Source organism: Heptranchias perlo, chromosome 40, assembly GCF_035084215.1.
Source record: "Heptranchias perlo isolate sHepPer1 chromosome 40, sHepPer1.hap1, whole genome shotgun sequence".
Classification (NCBI taxonomy): domain Eukaryota; kingdom Metazoa; phylum Chordata; class Chondrichthyes; order Hexanchiformes; family Hexanchidae; genus Heptranchias; species Heptranchias perlo.
In genome coordinates, this window is record NC_090364.1 from 19,528,747 (window position 1) to 19,540,308 (window position 11,562).

General features: G+C 53.5%; 1 protein-coding gene across 1 annotated transcript in view; it reads left to right on the top strand.

Moving 5' to 3' along the window:
* tcf20 (transcription factor 20) overlaps window positions 1-9,371 on the top strand; it is a 63,907-nt gene extending 54,536 nt beyond the window's left edge. Inside the window, 6 exon segments of the mRNA XM_067974737.1 lie at window positions 4,127-4,430; window positions 4,432-4,810; window positions 4,813-5,058; window positions 5,061-6,377; window positions 6,380-7,708; window positions 7,711-9,371. Coding sequence (XP_067830838.1) covers window positions 4,161-4,430; window positions 4,432-4,810; window positions 4,813-5,058; window positions 5,061-6,377; window positions 6,380-7,708; window positions 7,711-9,371 — 5,202 coding nt within the window. The 5' untranslated portion in view covers window positions 4,127-4,160.
* Window positions 9,372-11,562: the final 2,191 nt, after the last annotated feature.

An 11,562-nucleotide genomic window follows, 5' to 3' on the forward strand; every position in this document is an offset into this window, starting at 1 on the left:
TCACTCTCTGTCCCCGTCTCTCTCTCTCTCTCTCACTCTCTGTCCCCGTCTCTCTCTCTCTCTCTCTCTCACTCTCAGTCCCCGTCTCTCTCTCTCTCTCTCTCTCACTCTCTGTCCCCGTCTCTCTCTCTCTCTCTCACTCTCTGTCCCCGTCTCTCTCTCTCTCTCTCTCTATCCCCATCTCTCTGTCCCCGTCTCTCTCTCTCTCTCTCTCTCTGTCCCCGTCTCTCTCTCTCTCTCTCTGTCCCCGTCTCTCTCTCTCTGTCCCCGTCTATCTCTCTCTCTCTCTCTGTCCCCGTCTCTCTCTCTCTCTGTCCCCGTCTCTCTCTCTCTCTGTCTCCGTCTCTCTCTCTCTGTCTCCGTCTCTCTCTCTCTCTCTCTGTCCCCGTCTCTCTCTCTCTCTGTCCCCGTCTCTCTCTCTCTCTGTCCCCGTCTCTCTCTCTCTCTGTCCCCGTCTCTCTCTCTCTCTGTCCCTGTCTCTCTCTCTCTCTGTCCCCGTCTCTCTCTCTCTCTGTCCCCGTCTCTCTCTCTCTCTGTCCCCGTCTCTCTCTCTCTCTGTCCCCGTCTCTCTCTCTCTCTCTGTCCCCGTCTCTCTCTCTCTCTGTCCCCGTCTCTCTCTCTCTCTGTCCCCGTCTCTCTCTCTCTCTGTCCCCGTCTCTCTCTCTCTCTGTCCCCGTCTCTCTCTCTCTCTCTCTGTCCCCGTCTCTCTCTCTCTCTCTCTGTCCCCGTCTCTCTCTCTCTCTCTCTCTGTCCCCGTCCCTCTCTCTCTCTGTCCCCGTCCCTCTCTCTCTCTCTCTGTCCCCGTCTCTCTCTCTCTCTCTCTCTCTCTGTCCCCGTCTCTCTCTCTCTCTCTCTCTCTCTGTCCCCGTCTCTCTGTCTCTCTCTCTCTCTCTGTCCCCGTCTCTCTCTCTCTCCCTCTCTCTCTCTGTCCCCGTCTCTCTCTCCTCTCTCTCTGTCCCCGTCTCTCTCTCTCTCTCTCTCTCTCTCACTCTCTGTCCCCGTCTCTCTCTCTCTCTCTCTCTCTTTCTCTCCGCCCCCACTGTCCAATTGCATTGTCCTCTCAGTCCATATCTGCTGTGTTTTCTCTGTCTCTCAGACTGTTCCCCGATGCTATCTCCCTCCTCTAGTTCCAGGTGTCAAAATTGAATGGACTTGTTTCAGGGTGTGAGAGTGAGGGTGGAGTGTCAGACTCTGAGTAATGGAGTACACAGCGAGGATCAAAGTCACTGCTCCAGGCCTGGCCTCGATAGACGTGAAGTCAAGGGGATTCTGGGAGCCCGTTGCTTTTGACTGATAAAATCCTAAAGGACTGATGTGACATTGAGGGATTTCCACCGAGACCCGGGCGTGGGGATCAGTGACTGTACAGACCCTCACACTCTCTCGGGAATTTTCAGTGTGGTTTGGATGGTCGGTCCTGCGCTCTCCCTGTATAAACCTGGTGCCATGTCAGTGAGCCAGGTGAGTACTGCTACCCCTCACCATTCTGTCAGTGAGGGAGGAGGGTTCAGTGCCTCATCATTCCCGTCTCTGCTCCGTGATCGAAGGAAAAGTCATCACTGAGCTGGTATCGCACCGAGCCTAGAGACAGGGCCTAGAGCAGGACGGCCAGGGGCTTGGGAGCAGAGATGAGCAAGGAAGATAGGAACAGGAGGAGGCCATTCAGCCCCTCGAGCCTGTTCTGCCATTCAATGAGATCATGGCTGATCTGTGACCTAACCCCATATAGCCACCTTAGCCCCATATCCCTTCATACCATTGGTTAACAAAAATCTATCAATCTCAGATTTAAAATTAACAATTGAGATAGCAGAAGAGAGTTTGTGGAAGAGAGTTCCAAACTTCTACCACCCTTTGTGTGTAGAAATGTTTCCTAACTTCAGTCCTGAAAGTCCTGGCTCTAATTTTTAGGCTGTGTCCCCTAGTCCCAGACTCCCCAATCAGTGGAAATAGTTTCTCTCTATCTACCCTATCAGTTCCTCTTAATATCTGAAAACTTTGATCAAATCATCCCTTACTCTTCTAAATTCCAGGGAATACAACCCCAATTTGTGTAATCTCTCCTCGTAATTTAACCCTTGGACTCCAGGTATGATTCCAGTAAACCTACGCTGCACTCCCTCCAAGGCCAATATGTCCTTCCGAAGGTGCGGTGCCCAGAACAGCTCACAGTACTCCAGGTGCGGTCTAACCAGGGTTTTGTATAGCTGCAGCATAACTTCTGCCCCCTTGTACTCTAGTCCTCTAGATATAAAGGCCAGCATTCTATTAGTCTTTTTGATTATTTTCTGTACCTGTCCATGACACTTTAATGATCTCTGTACCTGAACCCCTAAGTCTATTTGGACCTCCACTGTTTCGAGCTTTTCACCATTTAGAAAGTACTCTGATCCTTTTTAGGTCCAAAGTGGATGACCTCACACTTGTCTACAGTTTTGCCCATTCACCTAATCTATTAATATCTCTCTGTGATTTTATGTTTCCATCTACACTGCTTACAATGCTGCTTATCTTTGTATCATCGGCAAACTTGGATACGTGGCTCTCTATCCCACCATCTAAGTCGTTAATAAATCCAGGGGTTGGAAGCAGGGAATCGAGGAGGAAGGGAAACTGAAAAGGGAACAAAAAAAGTCGCAGAAGCTTCATCATGAAGACATAGAAACATAGAAAATAGGAGCAGGAGTCGGCCATTCGGCCCTTCGAGCCTGCTCCACCATTCAATATGATCATGGCTGATCCTCTATCTCAATACTGCATTCCCGCTCTCTCCCCATACCCCTTGATGCCTTTTGTGTCTAGAAATCTATCTAGCTCCTTCTTCAATATATTCAGTGACTTGGCCTCCACAGCCTTCTGTGGTAGAGAATTCCACAGGTTCACCACCCTCTGAGTGAAGAAATTTCTCCTCATCTCAGTCCTAAATGTCCTACTCTGTATCCTGTGACTGTGACCCCTTGTTCTGGACCCCCCCAGCCAGGGGAAACATCCTCCCTGTATCCAGTCTGTCTAGCCCTGTCAGAATTTTATATGTTTCAATGAGATCCCCTCTCATTCTTCTAAACTCGAGTGAATACAGGCCGAGTCAACCCAATCTCTCCTCATACGACAGTCCTGCCATCCCAGGAATCAGTCTGGTGAACCTTCGTTGCACTCCCTCTATGGCAAGTATATCCTTTCTTAGGTAAGGAGACCAAAACTGCACACAGTACTCCAGGTGTGGTCTCACCAAGGCCCTGTATAACTGCAGTAAGACATCCTTGCTCCTGTACTCAAATCCTCTTGCAATGAAGGCCAACATACCATTTGCCTTCCTGACTGCTTGCTGCACCTGCATGTTTGCTTTCAGTGACTGGTGTACAAGGACACCCAGGTCCCTTTGTACATCAACATTCCCCAATCTATCACCATTTAAATAATGCTCTGCCTTTCTGTTTTTCCTTCCGAGTGGATAACTTCACATTTATCCACATTATACTGCATCTGCCATGTATTTGCCCACTCACTCAACTTGTCTAAATCGCCTTGAAGCCTCTTTGCATCCTCCTCACAACTCACAATCCCGCCTAGTTTAGTGTCGTCAGCAAACTTGTAAATATTACATTTGGTTCCCTCATCCAAATCATCGATATATATTGTGAATAGCTGGGGCCCAAGCACTGATCCCTGCGGTACCCCACTAGTCACTGCCTGTCACCCCGAAAAAGACCCATTTATTCCTACTCTCTGTTTCCTGTCTGTTAACCAATTTTCAATCCATGCCAGTATATTACCACCAATCCCATGTGCTTTAATTTTGCACACTAACCTCTTATGTGGGACTTTATCAAAGGCCTTCTGAAAATCCAAATAAACCACATCCACTGGTTCTCCCTTATCTATTCTACCAGTTACATCCTCAAAAAACTCCAGTAGGTTTGTCAAACACGATTTCCCTTTCATAAATCCATGTTGACTTTGTCTAATCCCGTTGATATTTTCTAAGTGTTCTGTTATCACATCCTTTATAATAGACTCAAGACCCTGACCCCGGGAGTGATTCCTGTTGCCTGTGTCTCTGGGCATTGTGGGTATCGGTAACTTTACTTTGTTGATATATTTTTTCCCTCTCTCTGATTTTCTGCAGAACCCGCTGGGATCGGACTGTGCAACACCACAGCATGCAGTCGTACCGGGAGCAGAGCAGTTACCACGGAAACCAGAGGCTGCTGCACCCAGAGGCCCAGGAGTGTGCCCGGCTCGGGGACTACGGGCAGCACCACCAGGGCCAGATGTTGGCCAGCTACGCCAGCCGGCCGGGCAGCGAGGGCTGCGAGCAGCAGCTGTACCCGTCCTTTCGCAGAGAGAGCGGAGATTACTACTACATGAGGGGCAAGGATCTGCCCGGCGCCCAGGCCCAGCGCAGGCTGGCTGGGCCCCTGCCCAGCGGCTAACGTTGCCCAGCAGGCCGGTGCCTACTCCGTGCAATACCTGAGCGAGGGCCAATGGCGGGCTCCGCAGGCCGCGATGCACGGCTACAGCCAGTTCGAACAGGACTTGTACACCAGTCAGTTTTCGCCGAGCAGTGGTCAGCAGCAGCTGCGACACCAGCCCTTCCAGGCGCCCCCTGGCACGCCGGCATTGGCCCAGCCCTCGCCCGCCCCTACTGCCCACATCCCCCAACTCGCCCACCAGTCCAGCTCAGCTCTGTTGGCCAAGTACCAACACCGGGCTGCCCAATACAACCCCCAGCACTTCCAGCCCTCCGCATCCACCTCCTCCTCATCCTCCTCTTCCTACCCCTCTCCTCAAGGCTACAGCCAGCCCCCGGGCAAGCTTTTGACGGGTACCACATGAACGCCAGTTCCCAGTGTGATGGCTACATGGTCAATGCCTCGGCCGCCCCCAGTTATGGGACCCAAACCAGTCACAGTTACCAGGCACCCCCGACAAAGACGTGTTACGAACAGTCGAAACCCACCCAGGGACAGCACTCCCTCCATCCCCTGCAGTACTCCAACGCTGCCAAGGTGGCCTTGCTGAACCAGCAGTTTGCCCCCTACTGTTCAGCTGACATTCCTGCAAATCGCCCATGGCGTTCCACCAGAACTTCAGCCCAGGCTCCAACCCTTCACCGGCTACCCCCGTGGCCCAGTCTCCCTCCTGTTGCTCGACACCCTCTCCGCTAATGGTCAGCAGCGAAAGCCTTCAGTGTGGTCCCGGCCCCATGGGCCTAGGGGTGAGGAACCGCATCCTGCAGCTGATGGCTCAACCCAGTCCCACCCCAACGGGCCTGGTCCCGAGCCCTGGCTCGCAGGCCGGAGCCTACGAGGGCTTTGGGATGGAGGGAGGCGGCGAGAAGCGGGCCTCAGACCTGGGCCTGAGCAGCCTGACGGCCTTGAGCTCGCAGGTGGCCAACATCCCCAACACAGTGCAACACCTGCTGATTTCCGACACACTGGCCTTGCACAGGAGGCAGGCCCGGCGCTGCCCCAAGAGACAGGGAGGCCCCGGGGAGCAACTCAAGTCCCCACAGGCCGAGTCCCTGGACGGGGGCTGTTCCAGCAGCTCCGAGGAGCAGGCCGAGAGGGTCAGGCAGCTCAGCGGGCAGAGTGCCTGCTCAGAGCAGGCATACAAAGCCCGCCACCCGGAGACGCTCAACGCCACCTGCTCGCCAGCCGGTCCTCATGGCGACAGCGCCAACCGGTCGAATAGCAGCGTGCCTTCGAAGGAGGAGCTGATCACCCAAATGTGCCAGGAAGGTAAAGGGGGCGCTATAGCAACGCTGGCAGAGCAAGGCCCACGGCGCGGAGAGAAACCGATTGGTGTCATTGTGTCCAGGGAAATGATGGTCAACAGAGGGGATGTGATGGGCATCGCTGGGCAGGGGGACGAGCACTCCAGGCAGGGGACCTTCCCCATCAGTGCCGAGAAGGCATCTGGTCGCAACCAGCAACCCAACAACACTCATAACGTCATGGTGCGGTCAACCGCCCAAAATGGGAACGGCCTGATGCTCAGTGACCCGTTGGCTGCAAGAATGGACTCTTCCAAGTCGCCCAGCTGCTTGGCCTATGGGTTTCGGGACATGGCCAAGAACGATGGCGGGTACCATTACATGCAGTACCCAACCGTCCCTTACAGCCAACAGAAGGCTGACCAGTTCGGTCTGGGGGAGAGGAAGCCCCTCCCAGGCAAGGCTGAAAAGAGCCACAGTTTGCTGCAAGAAGCTTTACAATCCAACTATCTCGGGAGGAAGTATCATTCCACCTACACTCCAGAGCTCCAGTATTCAGGCTTTATGGACACCTCATTACAGCCTGGTTACCCTGTGCGGCAAATGATTGAGTTGGCCAGGAAGGATGTGCATGGTAACACCATGGGATCTCCCCCGGGCTGGGGGACGGAAGGACACTGAGCTCTGCGTTTGGAACAGAGCAGAGTAAAGGCGATCTGGAGCCACAGCTCGAGAGCGGGATGTCAGAGAGGAAGTCAGTCATCTGCGACATCTCCCCATCCAGGCCATTTGGCAGAAACTCTGTGCCCCCGACCACAAGCCCGAGCTGCGGACCCTCTCAAGATAGAGAGTTTGGACGCAACATGAAGGGAGAGAAGTCTTGTAAAGGAGGGCAGTCAGTTATCCAATCGGGAGTTTTCGTTGCGGCAGAAACGAGAGTTAAGGGTGAACTCAACCAAAGCCACTGCCAGCAAAGGAGCGTTGGACAGCACGATGGCAGAGACGATGGGACCCTCTCTGCCCACTGGAAGTACGACCCTTCAGAGCTGCTCAGAGGTTCCATGATGGTTTCCACTCCATTGCCCATGGGACCCACCGGTGACTTTCCCCATCAGGCCCTGAACAGCCGATCTCCCAGGGCGAGGCGGCCCTCGGGTAGGGTGGCAGGAAGGGGCGGGGCCAGGCGGAGACCTCCATCGCGGGCAGACAACAAAGCTCAGCTGGCCAAACCATCACTTGTCAAACAGGAAGATGTGCTGGAGCCTCAGGAAGCAGGGCCCCACGGTCAACACCGAGACAACCTGCCGGAGCCGCTGCACAAGGCGGCCTTGTATCCTCTTCCCACAAACTCCGACACGCTCTCCTCCCTGTTAACCAAGCAAGGCAACGCTCCTGCATCAGGGTTTGAGTCAGAAGCCACCATGAGGCCCTCAATCCATTCGCAGAGGCAGACGCACGATCTCGAAGGGGCAAGCGATTGGACGAACATGTGCGGAGGGAAGGGCATTCCTGTGGAGTTGGACAGGAGCAGGTTTCAGACAGAGCCCCGAGTCTGTAACACCACCTTCCAGGAGTTGGACAGGAGCAGGTTTCAGACAGAGCCCCGAGTCTGTAACACCACCTTCCAGGAGTTGGACAGGAGCAGGTTTCAGACAGAGCCCCGAGTCTGTAACACCACCTTCCAGGAGTTGGACAGCCACCTTTCGCTGCAGGTGTTTTCTGATCAGAGAGGCGAGTCCCAGAGTCGGAAACCCGACGACTGGTCAAAGGTCACGGACAAACCTTCACACCTGACGAGAAAGCAAAACGATGCGACAGGCCAGGACGACCCGGCAATTCAATCCCCCATTTTGTCGCGGAGGCGGATTCGATCGTTTATATCGCCCATTCCGGCCAAAAGACTTTGCCAGGAGTCAAAAGCCAGGGAACCGGAGGGCAAATCAACTCCCCCTCCCCATCCCAGGAGTCCCCTGTGCAATCCCAGCCTGAGCCCTGAGCGAAACCTGGGGCTGCAGACGATCCTCACCAGACCAACGATGAGAAGGGCAGCCCGAGCGGCAGCGTTTCTCCAGCTGCTTCTCTCACCAGTCCTGGGAAAACCAAAACTCTGCCCCCACGGCAAGGCCGCGGGCTAAAGCTGGAAGCTATTGTCCAGAAGATCACCTCGCCCAACGGGAGGAAGTTCACAGCTGGGGGAGCGGTCGATGGGGCCTCTGACAGTGTGACCCTAGACGATATCCTGTCAGTCAAAGAGGTGAGCTGGGAGGGTGGAGAGATGGTAATGGTGCAGCCTGGGTACGAGGTAGACCATGATCCCAAGGAGGGGCCGGGGGCCCAGGCCATGGACCCTGGCAAAGGAGAAGCTTGTAAAACAGCGCATGCCAGCTCCTCCCAGACTGGCAGAGGCTCCTCACCAACCACTGGGGGAACACATCACCCCAAACCCAAGCAGCCCCACTCCCCTTGCCATCTGTCCTGCTCCCCGGGGCCCGAGGCTGGAGAGGAGACCATCAACGCCACCCCCAAGGCGGAAGGCGGGACAGTAAAAGGGTACTTTCCGTCGGGCAAGAAACGGGGAAGGCCCCTGGGCAGCATCAACAAGCAGAAAAGGCATCGGCAGGAGAGCCAAGGGGTACAGACCCGAGAGGAGGAGGAGGAGGAGGAGGAGGAGGAGGAGGAGTCGGCCAAAGGGAAGAGGAGGCCCGAGAGAAAGAAACCACCTTCCCACCCGAGGAGAAAGCGCAAGAGGCTCGAGGGCCCCATCGCACAGCCCCAGGAAGCCGAGATCAAGTTGAAACACCCAGCTCGAGCAGTGGGCAGGAGGCGAGGAGAGTCCCAAGATAAGGGTTTCTCCCCGTACGTGCGGCTGGAGAGGAAACACGAGGCAGCTCCCCTTTGCACGATAATCAACACCGAGGACGATGAACACAACAGGGTCCAGAAAGGGGTGAAAGGTCACCAGGGGCCGGGCTCCTCCCCGCAGCCCAGCTGTGTTGGCAAAGCTGTGCCCACCTCCTCGCACATGGTGCTGGGTCCCCTGGTGACCGGCTGCTCCACTCTTGGCCTGTTGGTCTGCTGCCTGTGTGGCAAATGCGCCAACCACAGGGACCTGGGTGACCTGTTCGGCCCCTACTACCCACACCAGTACGCGGGCACCCTGCCCAAGAACCCGCCCCCCAAGAAGATGATGCCGGCGCAGAGCTGGGTGAAAGTCAGGCACAAAAGTATGCCCGAGCTGCTAAAGACTGGCCAATTGGATGAGGAGGGCAAGGAGACTGGGAGTGTCACGGGACATGCCAGATTCAAAAGGCGTCACTACTCTGAGGACTGCACCCCTTCATGGGCCGGTCCCCGGGGGAACAAGGCTCACAGGCGCTGCTACTGTTGTGAAAAAACCTCTTCTGTCGACTTACGGACTCAAAGATTTCAAAGTGAGATCAGCTCACAGGTGGAGCTGCAGCTTCCTCAACTACCTCTAGACCCCAACGAGCTGTGGTTACACGAGGCCTGTGTGCTCTGGGCTAGTGGGGTCTATCTGGTCTCTGGGAGACTCTATGGACTGCAAGAAGCTGTAGAAATGGCCAGAGAGACGGTGAGAGTCACTGTGCTGGGTGTTTGTGTGCGAATGTTGGGGAGCAAGGCGGGGTCTCTCTAGATCGAGTGCTGTGAGGGTCACTCCAGGAACCCTCTCCTTCATTCGCCAATTGTCCCTCCCCTCTTCTCACCCTCACCCTCATTTCGCCCTCACCCTCACCTTCCCTTTCCTCCCCCTCACCTTCCCTTTCCTCCCCCTCACCTCCCTTTCCTCCCCCTCACCCTCATCTCCCCTTTTCTCCCCCTCACCTCCCCTTTCCCCCTTTCCCTCTCCTCCACTTTCCTCACCCTCACTATAGAACCCATAGAAAAGATACAACACAGAAGGGACCGTTCGGCCCATCGTGTCTGCTCACCTCCCCTTTCCACCCCCTCACCCTCACCTCCCCTTTCCACCCCCTCACCTCCCCTTTCCACCCCCTCACCTCCCCTTTCCACCCCCTCACCTCCCCTTTCCCTCCCCTTTCCACCCCCTCACTTCCTCTCCCCTCCCCTCTCCTTTCCACCCCCTCCCCATTAAGTACTGGGCTCCCTCTTTACCTCAGTCTCCATGTGTGAGTCTCGATGGTGAGTGGCAGTGGGCCATTTGACCATGGGCAGCACACGATCCTGTCCACACCCTGCATTCACACAAATGGACCTTTCAGACGGAGTCTCTGCTGCTCCTCAGGAACTCTGGCTGATTTTTCCGAACCCCATTGAATTCACCTGTGCCCTGCATCGATCCGTCATTGGCGGCCGTGCCTTCAGCCGCCTCGGCCCAAAGCTCTGGAATTCCCTCCCTAAACCTCTCCACCTCTCCACCTCTCTCTCTCTCTCTCTCTCTCTCCTCCTTTAAGACTTTAAGGAAGTAGTACAGGAAAGTGATGGGGGTATTGACAAACAGATCCTGTCAGGAAGGGACGGAGCGTACATACATAAGAGTGCACGAGCAAATGGGGCTGGGGTAGGAAAGAATGGTAAAAAGACAAAATTAAAGGTTCTTTATCTGAATGCGCGCAGCATTCGTAATAAGATAGATGGATTGACGGCACAAATAGAAACAAATGGGTATGATCTCGTGGCCATTACAGAGACGTGGTTGCAAGGTGACCAAGGTTGGGAGCTAAATATTCAGGGTTATTTAACATTTCGGAAGGATAGGAAAAAAGGTAAAGGTGGTGGGGTAGCTCTGTTAATAAAGGATGAAATTGGTATAATAGTGAGAAATGATCTTGGCTCAGAAGAGCAAGATGTCCAATCAATTTGGGTTGAGATAAGAAATAGCAAGGGAAAGAAATCATTGGTGGGAGTAGTATATAGGCCCCCTAACAGTAGGACAAAATATTAATCAGGAAATAACGGGGGCTTGTAAAAAAGGTAATGCAATAATCACAGGTGATTTTAAGTTTCACATAGATTGGACAAATCAAATTGGCAAAAATAGCCCTGAGGAGGAGTTCACAGAGTGTATTAGGGACTGTTTCTTAGACCAATACATCAGGGAACCAACCTGGGAACAGGCCATTTTGGATCTGGTAATGGGTAACGAAACAGGATTAATTAATGATCTCAAAGTAAAGGATCCCTTGGGAAGCAGTGATCATAACATGATGAATTTCACATCCAGTTTGAGAGCGAGGATCTTGGGTCTGAAACTACTGTATGAAACTTAAATAAGGGCAATTATAAAGGAATGAAGGTGGAATTGGCTAAAGTGGACTGGGTAAACAGATTAGATGGTATGATGGTGGATAAGCAGTGGCAAACATTTAAAAATATATTTTATGACTCGCAACAAAAATATATCCCTGTGAGGAGGAAAGACTCCACAAAAAGGGTGAACCAACCATTGGTTGGTATATAAAAAGGAAGAGGGTAGCTAAAGTAAACATTGGTCCCTTAGAGGATGAGACTGGGGAAATAATAATGGAAAACAAGGAAATGGCAGGGGAATTGAACAGATATTTTGTATCTGTCTTCACAGTAGAAGACACTAATAACATACCAATAATAGTAGAAAATCAAGGGGCAAAGGGGAGGGAGGAACGAAAAACAATCACTATCACTAGAGAAAAAGTACTAGGTAAACTAATGGGTCTAAAGGCTGACAAGTCCCCTGGACCTGATGGCTTGCATCCGAGGGTCTTAAAGGAAGTGGCTACAGAGATAGTGGATGCATTGGTTGTAATCTTCCAGAATTCACTAGATTCTGGAAAGGTCCCAGCGGATTGGAAAACTGCAAACATAACACCCCTATTCAAGAAGGGAGT